The 16388-nt window shown below is 40.7% G+C and overlaps 1 protein-coding gene across 1 annotated transcript in view; it reads right to left on the reverse strand.

The window, feature by feature from the left end:
* Window positions 1-1633: 1633 nt before the first annotated feature.
* Window positions 1634-16388, reverse strand: part of LOC111950467 (protein FAM168A-like) — a 50527-nt gene continuing 35772 nt past the window's right edge. The window contains 5 exon segments of the mRNA XM_023968074.2: window positions 1634-6605; window positions 8268-8407; window positions 8795-8972; window positions 9707-9849; window positions 14887-15012. Coding sequence (XP_023823842.1) covers window positions 8289-8407; window positions 8795-8972; window positions 9707-9849; window positions 14887-15012 — 566 coding nt within the window. The 3' untranslated portion in view covers window positions 1634-6605; window positions 8268-8288.

Genomic DNA, 16388 nt, shown 5'->3' on the forward strand with positions numbered 1-16388 from the left:
TGAACAGCTTCTATCCCCATGCAATAAGGCTGATAAATAGCTAAAAAATATCTTACCCCACTATCTGAGTTAACCTTTATTTTTATTTTTGCACTCTCTATGCACACTCACAGGGCCCTACACACTCACACACACACACACACACACACACACCACACACAACACACACACACACACACACACACACACACACACACACACACACACACACACACACACACACACACACACAACACAACACACACACACACACACACAACACACATTCACTCCATCATCTGCTCACTCACACATAGGCAATGCCACACCCTACACACGCACACCATTCACATACAAGCTGCTGCTACTCTTATCTCATATCCTATTGCCTTGTCACCTTACCCCTATACATATATACCTCAATCACTCCAGTATCCTTACACATTGTAAATATGGTATTGGAACTGACCCTGTATATAGCGTGCTTACTTACTTATTGTAATCTTCATATTTCTTCCTTTTTCTCATGTTTTTTTCTAGTATTACATTGTTATTGATTATTGCATTGTTGGGTTTAGAGTTAGCAAGAAAGACATTTCACTGTTCTTGTGCATGTGACATTAAAATTAAAACTTGAAACTTGAAACTGAAACTAGACTGGGACCAGAACTTCCGCCCAGGCATTTCTAACACCAGACAATTTTTTCCTCAAGGCCCCACACCAGCCCATTCTTAGCAAAATAATGATATTTCAGCGCTAAAACCCTAATTTAGATAGGCCCACTGGGCTAAAGATAGACCAGCTCATTTCCCAAAATTGTCCTAGGCCAGAAGACCTGGGCCCGTATCCATAAAGCATCTCAGCGTAGGAGTTCTGAACTAGGATCAGCTCCCCATCTGTCCATATAATCGTAATCATTATGATCTAAAATACTAAATTGATCCTAGATCTGCATTCCTACTCTGAGACACTTGTGGATATGGGCCCTTTAAATACTATTTAAGGTATTTGAATTACTTTCAAAGTCATTAAAACACAAGTAGTTAAGTATTGGAAAGTATTGGCATGTATTTGAAATACTCAAACACACAGTAATTATACAAATACATAAATACTCCCATGCATTTGAACCATGTTTGTTTGGTATTTGAAATAATGTATTTGAAATAGAAATAAGTATTTTAAAATACTTTCACATACCGTACACTGTACATCCAATAAGAGTAGTTGATTCGGGCCACATCATTTGAAAATACTCAGATACACAGAAAATAATTATTTAAATAACAAATAGTCAAATGCATATATTTGAACCCGTCTCTGGCCTTAATTGATAAAATCCCTGTGGAGGAGGTGGCTGTCACCCTTACACAAAAGGTGTTATGACTTAAAGGTTGAGAAATTACTTAAAACAGCTGATTCGGGCAATTTAAAACATACTGGCAGCTATAAACCAGTGGTTCTCCTGGTTGTCATTAGAAAGGGTCACCCCCTTTCAATTACATTTCTCCACTGATGCATAGCTGATGTTGGAAATCTGAAGTGTAGTCTACGTCTTATCCTTTGACTGATTGCTTTGTTGCAATTTATAGAGGCCACAATGTTCCTTTAAGATGAATTGGCGGAGGACACAAATGTAACACAAGTAAAAGCTGGGCTTTTTGGGAAAGAGTTTAATAGTTATTGAATGTTCTACATCGTACAGTAAGTATTATACAATTACAAACTTGCCTTACTTCTGTCACCAGAATCACTGACTGATCCTCATTAGAATGACATAAAAACAAAAACAGATTTACACTTCATATACACAAGTCTGATGTGGGTCTCTGCTTTACAAACGTCCCAATCTTATGTTACAAAAACATTCCGCCAGTGTTGCTGCAACCATGTGACAGAACGTTGCAAGAGCTCTGGGGGCCATTAGTTGGGAAGTCATTTTAATCTCAAGGTGCTGACTTTTTTAAACAATTTCTTTGATTATTTTTTGGGGAAGACACAAGGGTATACTTCACTCTCTCTAAATTAGTGTTCAAATCAAAGGTTTGACAAGGCCAAAGTTCATTGTGACCAAAGAAAACAGACAAAGCAGAGATTGTGTGTTCAACCTTGGTGGAGCTGCTTGCTTCTCAAACCCCAGGCATTGAGACACTCAGGAGCAGTTCCCATAGCCTAGAATTCAAACTGAGTTTGCTACGTTGCATGGTTGTTACATAACATGAAGTGAAACAATGGTGAAACGTAACAAAATAAGTTTCAATCCCAGGCTACAGCTCTCATGCTTCAGTCCGTAAACTGTGGACCCATACACTTTAGCATGTTTCAATAAACATAAATTGTAGTGTTAGGACTTGACTCTGGGCTAACTTTCAGTCTATGCCCAGTTAGCACATTAGGTTCCCTGGATGTTCTGGGAACGTCTGTTTATGGTGTCAGTTTGGTTCTCTGAACATTCCTCTCGTGTTTCAATGCCCTGGGTCTTTGAGGGGAAAAGGCCAGCGAGTAGGAGGGACCTGTATGTCAGTCGCTTCTGACCGGGTTGCCAGATTGTGTCCCTCCGCACATCTACATCTGCTCCACTCATCCTACAGACTTGTGTTCTGAAATGCCCTCTGAAGCCCCAAGAGGCAACCCACTTGAGTTTGACAATAAAGATCTTCTATCTTAAGAATAATAAACATCAATCAATAAACAAAACCTTAAATAACACTTATGGTAAAAAGCGCTTAAATTACATACAAGAAATTAAAAGTTTATCATTCTTTTGAGCCTTTTTTAAAAACACTGCAGTTATACTCATAGTACACATGGTTGAATTATTTTTGAGGTTTTGAACCTCCAAAGATTTAGCACTCAGCATAGCATTCACGGACTTGGACCTGTGGAACTAGTCATATGCATTGTTCAACTCTTGCATCACATTACATGTTCTAGTGAATAGCACTACAAAACTATATTTTTCGATGGTCTTCCCTCTAATGTTCCCAAAAAATGTGGCACAATACATTTACTTTTGAGACTTGTTTTCAATGTTCTTGTTCTGTTTGGCTCTGTGATAGGCTACTGACAGGGGAGAGTAGCGGTTGGATAACGTTAGCTCTACACAATCTGACCAGTGCCATGTTGGGAAAAAACTCTCACACAGGACTGTATACATGCCTCACTCATCTACACATCTATACCTCGTTCACTAGCGAATGCTACTGTATCAATTGTCATATGTTGGGTGCAGGATGCCTCTCCTTTAAATAAACGTTTTATTTCCATTGGCGATGTAACACTGTGGCAAATAAAATGGCATTTAGCATTTTACGTAGTAGTTAACTGATTGTAGCAGATTGAAAAAAGCAGTAGCAATTATTCACAACAGATATTCTCTTAAATTTACAGTTGTTGTTTATTGAGACCAAAGAGTACCCTATCAAATGCATTGAACTAAATGAACTCTTAAGAAATCTCTTAAAATATGAGCTAAGTACCTGGTATTTAGTATAGATTATTACTTTTAGATGTTTGTGCAATACATTAATGACACACTCACATGAAACTCTGATATGTGGTCATGACACGGTAACCTAGTACTGAACCATAATAACCTAGTATGGAACTCCTCCTCACAACCTTTAAACTCCACCCAAGCTGAACCCTGCTTCCTTGCCAACTCTATTTCTGAATTCCAAATGGATCCCTAGCCCCTACACCCTAGTCACTCCTGTGGATGTAGGCGGACTGGATCAATACACTGTAAGCATTATGGTAAAATCTTCCCTTCTGATTGGCTGGGTGGAAATGTCAGCCATATTGATTTCACCTATCCCAATCCTCTCAGGTCTTCAGGTGTAGGGGCTAAGGAGGGAGTAAAGGCTAGGGAGTACGGGTTAGGGGTTGATTTGGAGTCAACACATGTCCCACACGGACCTCTCCCAACTCAGTGCCCCTGTCATAGGGTTTTTGGCCCCGACTAAAGGGACATGATTGAAACCTTTCTAAAAATGTTCCCAATTTCCTGTTAGAACACAAATTCTTCCTCTCATACACATGATTCCCTTCACGATCCTAACTCCCTTCCATTGTGTCTGCTATTGGATGCCCTGGAAACAATGATGTCCTGAGCCTGTTCTATTGGCTACTCTGAAGGGAGGGAGGGCCTAGGAGGGAGGCCCTAGCAGGTTGGCCAACATGACAACTAAATGTTTCCTTTCACTAATCTAAGTCCAAAATAATGTTTTAGAGCATTTTTACACCTGCCATTGTTTAGAAGAGTTCACAAGACAGGTGAACTAGTGTCAATTGTATGGACTACGGAGTAATATACACATCGAGACCAGATGACACAATTCTCTGGATTGAAACACATCTCTGTTGAGGTCAGTCTGGCTTCTAAAACCTTGTTTGTATTCCAAATAGCACTCAATTCCCTATATAGTGCCCTACTTTTGACCAGAGCCCTATATAGAAAGGGAATAGGGCGCCCTTTTAAAACCCTGAGCCAACCAAGCAGTGCACTAAAGGCGTCCGCATGCTTCCCATCCGAAACAGTTTGGAACAGTATGTGTATATATGATGACTACATTTGGTGGAGTTTTTATTCGTTTTGGTCTTCGGCAAAGGTTTTTTTTCGGCTGTTCGTGCACACAATTATTTTCTTGCGAGGCAAGCCGAAGTTTGGCAGCCGAAGTTTACACACTTTCTTCGGCGATTGGTCAACAGTAGGAATACCTCAATGAAGTGTTGGCTGTCATTCCTTTAATGAAGTGTTGGCTGTCATTCAATGATAAACGACTCATTTTCATGCAAATGTTTTCAATTGAGAAATACTCCACCAAACATCATAGTTAGATGTCAAATTGCACAACTAAGATCTCCTTTGCAAAAACATCAAAATTAATGACAGATTTCTAGATTAATTTGGACTATTTTGGCTACGTAGTCCCAAAATGAACAAACAGTACTATTGCGTCTTTTTTCTCTTTTCAAGCGAAGGTAAGGTCGAAGGTATGCGAGCCCACTCGTTCGGTTCGGCTAGGCGCCACCCAAACTGAAGCGTGCGGAAGAAGCCTTAACTCTCCTGCATGCCCTGCACCCCTCACTACTGCCCTCTACTGGTCACCTGAAGAACTAGTGACACTGATCAGGGCCATGTTAAGTTCCCGAGAAAACGTTTTGAAAAGGACTAAAACAGAGCGGTACTACCTGAATCTGTCCAATAAGAACACAAATTTTCGTTTTCCAATGTAAAACGTTTTGCTCTGGCGTGCCTTGCTGAACACGACCCAGGTAAATGGTGCAGTTTAGGGCCTAGATATCTATTAAACATGTAAACATGACATCACATGGGATCTTTATTGCGAATAACACTTATCTCCAGCCTGTGAGATTAATGGGAGGCATGCAGCACAAGGCTATGAGCATAGATGCTTGACCACAACACAATTTAGATGCTTTTCTTCCTTTTTCCACTCACTACTCCCCTTGTATTCCTTTATCCCCCTCTCTTCTATTGACCGTAAATCCCTTGAATCCTTCAACTTAGCTATCCCTGGTCCAACTGACAATTTGCCTCACCCTTCAAACTCCATGCACTTCAGTTGACACTAGATTAGAATTGGATTCAATTCACAACATAGCCTGCAAGTTACGAGGGAGACCCTATCTAGCAATCTATCCATCGCATCCTATGATATCTACACTTTTGCGTCTGTGTGTGTGATGTCCTATAAATCTGTATATGTATTGTGTACATGTGCCACTACTCATACCAACTGAAATACCTAAATGTGAGTGTTTTTAAGTTTGGCGAGCTTTTACGTGTACAAAAGAACCACAAACGCGCGCAGGCGCTCGCTCACACGTCAGTATTCCTATATATAATATATATTCATGTATAGATATTTAAATTGCTTACAATACTCTAGTAGACGTAAAAGCTAATTATGTCCACTGAACTTACTGAAAATGTACTCTACATGGTGTGTAACTATTACGGTACTTACGGTATTAGTCTTTCTTCTACCACATGACTGATATACAGTGGGTATAATCTTACGAAGCCAAGTTAATGCACTGTTGCTACAAGCTGGAAGACGACCCTTGTTATCTTGTGCTGGAAGATGGTTGTGTTTGAACGTAAACCGAAATGGGAATGCAAATCAATAAAGTGGAAAATAATCTAGGCGTAACACAAAAGAAACTAGGCGCGACACTCGTACGGCGCTTTCCCCCCAATGTTTTTTTAAACATTAGAACATTTGGCAGCATACAAAGACGTGTACATTCTCACGGCTGAAGGGACTGGCTTTGCGTCAGAACCAGTGTTCAGAACACAAAAATACACACACACAAACATAAAAAAGAAGCACAAATGTACTATAAATGTACCATACTGCTGGTCAGTGTGTGTCTGGATTATAAGAGAGTCAAAATCAAAAAAACAAATCCAAAAAATCTGAGGCTGGTAAAAAATAATAAAAACATGAAAAAGCAGCTTTTCCAAATCACAAAAGAATGCATAAAGTGATCCTTGCACTTTAGTTTTTTGTTCTTGCTGACAGACTTGGTGCTTGTATGCCAGACCTCCTGCACCAATGTAAGACTTGAGTTGTTGTGAGTGATATTGACTCCCGATCTGAGGGGAAAGAGGTACAGAGAGAGACGGAGAGAGGAAGAGTAGTGGAGGGATGGAGAAGAAAAATTTCACATGAACAATGTATTATATACAGTGCATTCAGAAAGTATTCAGACCCCTTCACTTTATCCACATTTTGTTACGTTACAGCCTTATTCTAAAATTGATAAAATAGTACTTTTTTTCTCAATCTACACACAATACCCCATAATGACAAAGCAAAAACCATATTGTTGAAATTTTTGCTAATTTATTACAAATAAAAAACTGAAATATAACATTTACATAAGTATTCAGACCCTTTAAATACTTCGTTGAAGCACCTTTGGCAGCGATTACTGCCTTGATTCTTCTTCGGTATGACGCTACAAGCTTGGCACACCTGTATTTTGGGAGTTTATCCCATTCTTTTCTGCAGATCCTCTCAAGCTCTGTCAGGTTGAATGGGGAGCGTAGCTGCAGAGCTATTTTCAGGTCTCTCCAGAGCGGTTTGATCGGGTTTAAGTCATGTCCTGTCCCAGTCTGAGGTCCATGCTTCACCATAGGGATGGTGCCAGGTTTCCTCCAGATGTAATGCTTGGCATTCTGGCCAAAGAGTTCAATCTTGGCTTCATCAGACCAGAGAATCTTGTTCCTCATGGTCTGAGAGTCTTTAGGTACCTTTTGGCAAACTCCAAGTGGGCTGACATGTGCCTATTACTGAAGAGTGGCTTCCGTCTTGCCACTCTACCATAAAGGCCTGATCGGTGGAGTGCTGCAGAAATGGTTGTCCTTCTGGAAGGTTCTCCCATCTCCAGAGGAACTGTCCAATCAATTGAATTTACCACAGGTGGACTCCAATCAAGTTGTAGTTTTTATTTATTTGCAAACATTTCTAACCTGTTTTTGCTTTGTCATTATGGGGTATTGTGTGTAGATTGCTGATGATTTTTTATTTACACTTTTTTACGTTACAGTCTTATTCTAAAAAGTATTAATATTTTTTTGCTCATCATCCATCTACACAAAATATCTCATAATGACAAAGATAAAACTGTTTTTTAGAAATGTTTGCAAAAAAAATAAAAATAAAGTACAGAAATACCTTATTTACAGTATTTGGACCCTTTGATTTGAGACTCGAAATTGAGCTCAGGTGCATCCTGTTTCCATTGATCATCCTTGAGATGTTTCTACAACTTGATTGGAGTCCACCTGTGGTAAATTTAATTGATTGGACATGATTTGGAAANGGAGAGGGGAGGGAGAAGAAATATGTATTATATATGTAATTTACAAAGAAAATATCACAATTGTCCTATCAATTCATTTTCTAAGTGACAAGGGGCGACAGCGTAGCCTAGTGGTTAGAGCATTGGACTAGTAACCGAAAGGTTGTAAGATTGAATCCCCGAGCTGACAAGGTACAAATATGTCGTTCTGCAGTTATCCCACTGTTCCTAGGCCATCATTGTAAATAAGAGTTTGTTCTTAACTGACTTGCCTAGTTAAATAAAAACAAAAACTTAGAATTACAGTTACTCACATATTTTGTTTTATAATAATAACAAATCTAAGCGCTTATGTATCAAAGCACTGTCAATAGATCGGCCCTTTACTCTCCTAACCATAGACTGGGATAACATTGTGTTAGGTTAAACTGATCTAGGACCAGTAACTTACATGAGTGGGGCCCAGTGGGGTCTACCAGTGAGGAGGCACATAGCTGTACCCAGGTGTCCCCTGGGGCCGGTAGGTTGGCACGGTGACCGGATGTCCACCAATGTGCTGAGTGGCGTGCTGAGGCGTGGTCATCAGAGTACCTGGGCAAAGAGGGTCAATCAGACAGACAGAGGTCATCAACATGGTAACACGGCCTGACAGTTGTCATCACCATGGAAACATGTCGGTGGCTAAACTTCTTGAGAAATAATCGATCGAATACTGTTATAAACGTGTTATAAGTAAAGCCTTTACTCCAAACAGAAACATTACTGTAAGTAATAGTTGTGTGAACTATTTGTTTGAGTTGTTAATAGGGTCACAAAATTCCCTTAACTTTACCAAAGTGCTCAGGTTTTCCAGAAATCTTGCTTGTAGGATTCCCAGATGTCCTGGTTATTCTCTCCTGATTCCACAAATCTTCTAACTGGGATTTCTGGAAAACCTGGGAATTTTGCAAACCTAGTAGTTGAGTGTTGACTTCTTACCAGCAGACATGGCCATGGTTGTGCCGGCCACCATGCCCATGGCCATATGGCCGTTGGAGCGGGGCTGTTGGACAGGGGCAGGGTAGAGGGCGTTGGGGAGGCTGTTGGGCTGCACCACCGTGGTGTGGTGGATGACGTGAGGCTGAGCCGCATACATCGGCTGTGTGTAGTACGCACCCTGAGAGAAAGAGAAGAAAATAGATACATTTTTGGGGGGATGCTTTGGCAATATTAAATATGGAAAAATGTAGAATTTGGCTTATCTTACTTTTCTAGCACAGCTAATTTTACACAGCAAGCTAGCTGTCTTCTAATAATCCCCCAAAAAGTAGAGAATGGTCATCAATCATCTTATAAGCAGGTACAGTAGGTGATATTGTAACGTTCCTGACCTTATTTCCTTTGTTTTGTCTTTGTTTAGTTGGTCAGGATGTGAGCTGGGTGGGCATTAAATGTTATGTGTTTCTATGTTGGGTTCATTGTTAATTAGCCTGATATGGTTCTCAATCAGGGGCAGGTGTTTTAGGTTTCCTCTGATTGAGAACCATATTAAGGTAGGCTGTTTTCACCGTTTGTTTGTGGGTGATTGTTCCTGTGTCAGTGTTTGTGCCACACGGGACTGTTTTCGTTCGTTCGTTCGTTCTTTCGTTTATTTCATTCGTGTGTTCCTTCCGGTTCGTGCGTTCATGTTATATGTTCACAAGTTCAGGTCTGTTCACGTCGTTTATTGTTTTGTAGTTTGTTTAGGAGTTTTTCCGTCTTCGTTATTATTAATAAACAAATATGTATTCAACCAACGCTGCGTTTTGGTCCGATCCATGCTCCTCTTCAGACGAGGAGGAAAACGACCGTTACAGATATTGTCAAACAGACAGCCAACCCCAGTGAGTAGAAACCAGGCCAGGTCCTTACCTGAGCGTAGAGGTTCTGTTGGGGATAGGCACTTCTGATGGGGTACATGGCCGTCTGGTAGGGGTTAGGGGATGGGGAGTAGGGAGGGGGCGCCCCATTGGACTGACCAGGGGGGACCTTGTAGGGCGTCCCAGCAGTGTATCCTAGATGAGAGAGATAGGGAGAGGGAAGGATGGAAAGAGAGAAAGCAAGAGGGAAAGTCGGGGAGAAAAAAGCAAGAGAGAGAGAGAGATCAAGCCGGCAGAGGGAAAGATGGAGAAAGAGAAAGCAAAGGAGAGGGAGACAGAAAGATAGAGAGAGAACGTGTGGTGAGCAAGACCTAGTTTCAGTTTCCAGATCATTTTCAGTTGTCTTGACATTCAGAGTGTCTCATTGGCGGAGGAGAACAGTTAGGACTGACAGTGCTCCTTTACAAAATACATGTAGCCTCCAAGATATATACAGTTGAAGTCAGAAGTTTACATACACTTACGTTGGAGTCATTAAAACTCGTTTTTCAACCACTCCACAAATTTCTTGTTAACAAACTATGGTTTTTGCAAGTTGGTTAGGACATCTACTTTGTGCATGACACATGTAATTTTTCCAACAATTGTTTACAGACAGATTATTTCACTTATAATTCACTGTATCACAATTCCAGTGGGTCAGAAGTTTACATACACTAAGTTGACTGTGCCTTTAAACAGCTTGGAAAATTCCAGAAAGTGATGTCATGGTTTTAGAAGCTTCTGATCGAATAATTGACATCATTTGAGTCAATTGGAGGTTTACCTGTGGATGTATTTCAAGGCCTACCTTCAAAGTCAGTGCCTCTTTGCTTGACATCATGGGAAAATCAAAAGAAATCAGCAAAGACCTCAGAAAAAAAATTGCAAATTGGGAGCAATTTCCAAACGCCTGAAGGTACCACGTTCATCTGTACAAACAATAGTACACAAGTACAGTATAAACACCATGGGACCACACAACCGTCATACCGCTCAGGTAGGAGACGCATTCTGTCTCCTAGAGATGAACGTACTTTGGTGCGAAAAGTGCAAATCAGTCCCAGAACAACAGCAAAGGACATTGTGAAGATGCTGGAGGAAACAAGTACAAAAGTATCTATATCCACAGTAAAACGAGTCCTATATCGACATAACCTGAAAGGCCGCTCAGCAAGGAAGAAGACACTGCTCCGAAACCGCCATAAAAAAGCCAGACTATGGTTTGCAACTGCACATGGGGACGAAGATCGTACTTTTTGGAGAAATGTCCTCTGGTCTGATGAAACGAAAATAGAACTGTTTGGCCATAATGACCATCGTTATGTTTGGAGGAAAAAGGGGGAGGCTTGCAAGCCGAAGAACACCATCCCAACCGTGAAGCACGGGGGTGGCAGCATCATGTTGTGGGGGTGCTTTGCTGCAGGAGGGACTGGTGCACTTCGCAAAATAGATGGCATCATGAGGAAGTAAAATTATGTGGATATATTGAAGCAAAATCTCAAGACATCAGTCAGGATGTTAAAGCTTGGTCGCAAATGGGTCTTCCAAATGGACAATGACCCCAAGCAGAAGTGAAATAATCTGTCTGTAAAAGATTACTTGTGTCATGCACAAAGTAGATGTCCTAACCGACTTGCCAAAACTATAGTTTGTTAACCAGAAATTTGTGGAGTGGTTGAAAAAATTGTTTGAATGACTCCAACCTAAGTGTATGTAAACTTCTGACTTCAACTGTATATAGTTTCCACAGAGCTTTGGACATATATATGAGGCAGAACCAGCTGTATTATGAATGCCCAAAGAGAGGCCATGGGCTTGTTTGACATTGCAGCCGACGTGATGCATTTTGGGTCAATTGTGACTGATCTACAAATAATAATAAGTAGATATTTATGATGCAAGGTAATTTGTAGATCAGTCAGTCGACAGTCGGCTGCAATCGCGAACAAGCCCTGTGTCAGACAACTTAGCCATGACTAACAACACACAGAATGTGAACATTATTATTATTATTTTTTGCTCAAACACTCAAGCACACACACGCAGGCACACACACAGAGAAGTGTCCGTTTTGGTGGGTTTTAGAGTACACTGATCATTACATTCATGTTAGGAAACCACCAAATCACTTCCATGGCTCAAACACACATTATCTATCCAACTAAAATGTAGTTACACTATATGAAAAGAATGTATGCTGCAGCAGCCAGCAAACATGTTATATGACACAGCACAGCACTAAGCCAAGCAAGATGCCATCCCACAGCCCCTCCCCCTATATCACTTCCCCCTGTGATGTCACTCACTACCTCACATCCCCCATCGGCCTGTCTTACTCCAAACCTTTTCCTAACACCTTTTTTCCCAAGAGCTCGAAACCCAGCTCAGCTCTGAATGTTTCCCTAGCCATGCCAACGTGTATGTGTATGTATACTACCGTTCGAAAGTTTTGGGTCACTTTGAAATGTCATTGTTTTTGAAAGAAAAGCACATTTTTGGTCCATTAAAATAACATCAAATTGATCAGAAATACAGTGTAGACATTGTTAATGTTGTAAATGACTATTGTAGCTGGAAACAGCATATTTTTTATGTAATATCTACATAGGCAAACAGAGGCCCATTATCAGCAACCATCACTCCTGTGTTCCAATGGCACGTTGTGTTAGCTAATCCAAGTTTATCATTTTAAAAGGCTAAATGATCATTAGAAAACCCTTTTGCAATTATGTTAGCACAGCTGAAAACTGTTGTTGATTAAAGAAGCAATAAAACTGGCCTTCTTTAGACTAGTTGAGTATCTGGAGCATAAGCATTTGTGGGTTCGATTACAGCCTCAAAATGGCCAGAAACAAAGAACTTACATTAATTAATAAATAACAAAACACAGCTGTTTTCAAATACAATCTAGGCCTCTCTAATTTAATTTAGCCCAGGCATGAACATTTTAATTAGGCCTAATAAATAACAGAACATAGTTGTCTACTAACACTAGGGCTGGCCTGTCATCCCTCGAAGGGATCTAGCTTTTTCCCAATTAACATCAGACTTAACTTTTTGTAGCAGGTTAGGAGAACTTACCCAGCAGGCTAGGATAATTAACGTGACAGGTTAGGAGAATTAGGTTAAGGTTAGAAAAATGGTTAGGGTTAGCTAAAACTTTTGACGTTCATTTGACAAAAGGTAGATTCCTTTTAGCCTTGACCGGGCCAGCTCGCCCCACTCCCCATTTCCGCTGCGATTCAGCACCACAGCAGTAGAAAGAGGACACTTTAGGTGGCCACAAAATGAAGAAATTATAAAACTGATGTTGGACAATCAAATTCAATATGTAAATAAATGAAAATAAGGCTGGTTCATTGAGAGAAAGCTTATTTTACAATGCTCCTGTGAAACGAGGCCTGCACCATGCATTCATGAAAGCACTTGTTTCCAAAGCTCAAATGATATCTCTTTTCACAGTTCTATTAGATGATGTTAATAAATGTTATGCCTATTGTAATTTGAACTATCGTGGAGTCTTGACTCGTGTCATGTGTGATATACGTGGCTTATTGATAACAACTCTGTTTCCTACTATAGGCATTTGGCTGACTAGTGATTGCAACATTGTAACTCTCCGATGTGTATATCTGGCAACAATGTTTTGTTTTCAAGTCTTACTGAATAAGCTCAACTGAAATGCACCAATTGCGCATGATTCACATCATTACTCTAGTTTATTAATCCATTCCAAATCTTTATACTATACATGGCACAGGAGCGGGATATGCTGATCTGTCCCAGGACGGCAGCAGAACTGCTAGGACCAGGCATGACCAACACAATCATTGCCTTTAATTTACTTGTGTTTGCGGCGGACCTTGACCTGAAGTGAGCCGCTGCTGTTGGGAAGTCAAAACTGTCCAACTCCTTGGAGCAGTTTGATGTGCATCAGCCTTGTTACTTTGTCCTAAAGGAGGTGTGATCTTGAGGCAGTCTTTACTCTGTTGTGGAGAAAGTATCCCTCTCGGCGGGCACACTGGAAATGGGGATAATCAAGACAATTTTCGCCAATTACGTCCAGTCGGGGTACACTTAGCTGAAGTCTCTAAGGACCTAGTCAGGGTACACTTAGCTGAAGTCTCTAATGAGGACCTAGGCAGGGTACACTTAGCTGAAGTCTCTAATGAGGACCTAGTCGGGGTACACTTAGCTGAAGTCTCTAATGAGGACCTAGGCAGGGTTCACTTAGCTGAAGTCTCTAATGAGGACCTAGGCAGGGTACACTTAGCTGAAGTCTCTTAATGAGGACCTAGTCAGGGTACACTTAGCTGAAGTCTCTTATGAGGACCTAGGCAGGGGTACACTTAGCTGAGTCTCTATATGAGGACCTAGTCAGGGTACACTTAGCTGAAGTCTCTAATGAGGACCTAGTCAGGGTACACTTAGCTGAGTCTCTAATGAGACCTAGTCGGGTACACTTAGCTGAAGTCTCTAATGAGGACCTAGTCAGGGTACACTTAGCTGAGTCTCTAATGAGACCTAGTCGGGTACACTTAGCTGAAGTCTCTAATGAGGACCTAGTCAGGGTACACTTAGCTGAAGTCTCTAATGAGGACCTAGTCGGGTACAATTAGCTGAAGTCTCTAATGAGACCTAGTCAGGTTACACTTAGCTGAAGTCTCTAATGAGGACCTAGTCGGGGTACACTTAGCTGAAGTCTCTTATGAGAACCTAGTCGGGGTACACTTAGCTGAAGTCTCTTATGAGAACCTAGTCGGGGTACACTTAGTTGAAGTCTCTTATGAGGACCCAGTCAGGGTACACTTAGTTGAAGTCTCTTTTGAGGAGCTCGCATCTTTTGCGTGAGTAAAAATACCCTACACTAATTTCCAAGCAGCTTAATGGTTTTATTAGCATATGAAGTATATTTGCCTTGGAAATTGGAGCACATCGACTGGTATTTCCTTCAATTAATAAAATGCATCATTTTGGAATGGATTTTTTCTTTCCTGGACAATTTGGTCGGCAACACTTTTATTTATCAGCTTGGCATTTTTTTGGGGGGGGGGGGCAGCATTTACCGGCTAACAGAAACCCTGCTGCGTGCATACTGTGTATGTATGTGTGAGAGTGCAAACGTGTGTGTGTGAGTATGTCTGTGTGCATACATATCTGTGTGTGTAGAGTACATAGGGTCATATTTACTGAAAGCTGCGGCTGAGGCCTGGTACTGGCGGCCCTCTGAGCCTGCGTCCATGGCCAGGTCATAGGAGCCCTCTGGGGCCACTGCAGCACCGGAGGCCTGGGGCCAGCCCTGCTTCACCAGCAGCACTGTCCCAGACACAAACACAGAGAGATTACACACACACCCTCACACACGTAGAACACAGAGACAGATATAGAAGACAGACATGGATAGATAGTAATAAAACACACACAGCATGCAAATGCACTCACGCAAGCACGCACATAGAGAATACACACAAACAGAGTAGACACAGAGTATACAGTACACACCTGGTTGCTAGTGAAAGTCTACACACCTCTTGCACAGTCTTTACATTTTGTTGCCTTAAAATTAAATCTAAAAAGGGAATAACTTAAGAGTTTTTTTCTACCGATCTACATAACCTACACCACATGTTCAATGTGAAAGAAAACTATATAAAATGTTCTCTTATTGTTGTGGCAGCATCATGTTATGGGTATGCTTATCACCGGCAGAGACTAGGGAGTTGGTCACGATCAAAAGAAATATGAAGGGAGCAAAGACCAGATAAAAACAGAGGAAACCCTGCCTCAGTCTTCTGAAAACCTAACCCTGCGATATAGTTTTATTTTTCAGCAGGACAATTAAAAATGTTAATGCCAAAGACAATGGCTTTCCAATTGGTGTTCCTAAGTGGTCTAGTCTAAGTCCTGTCTTAAATGTGCTTGAAAATCAGAGACAAGGTATGAATATTGCTGTCCATCAATGACTCCCAACCAAATTTACTTAGCTTGAGCAATTTTGACAAAGACAATGGATATATGTTGCACTAAGAGTTGTACAAAGTTGGTAGAATCTTATTCCAAATGATTCACATCTGTAATGGCTGCCAAAAGGTCCACCAAGTATTAACTCTGCGGTGTGAAGACATACGCAATCAAGACATTTTAATTTTTGTTATTAATTTGGAAAATTTTACTTTTACTTTGAAAATGGTGTAGGTGGTGTACATAAAATGTTATACATTTTTTTGTATTTAATTTAAAGGCAGCAAAATGTGAAGGCTGTGCAAGGGGTGTGTAGACTTTCACCAGACACTGTATACATACACACAAACAGAGTACACACACACACAGAGAACAGAAATAGAGTACATACAGTATCAGTCAAAAGTCTGGACACACCTACTCATTCAAGTTTTTATTTTATTTACTATTTTCTGCATTGTAGAAAAATTGTGAAGACATCTAAACTATGAAATAACACATATGGAATCATGTATTAACCAAAAAAGTGTTAAACAAATAACAAAAATATTTGAGATATTTGATTCTTCAAAGTATCCACTCTTTGCCTTGATGACAGCTTTGCATTCTCTCAACCAGCTTCATGAGGTAGTCACCTGGAATGCTTTTCCAACAGTCTTGAAGGAGTTTCCACATATACTGAGCACTTGTTTGCTGCTTTTCCTTCACTCTGCAGTCCAACTCATCCCAAA

The sequence above is a fragment of the Salvelinus sp. IW2-2015 genome, linkage group LG23 (genome assembly GCF_002910315.2).
Source record: "Salvelinus sp. IW2-2015 linkage group LG23, ASM291031v2, whole genome shotgun sequence".
Classification (NCBI taxonomy): domain Eukaryota; kingdom Metazoa; phylum Chordata; class Actinopteri; order Salmoniformes; family Salmonidae; genus Salvelinus; species Salvelinus sp. IW2-2015.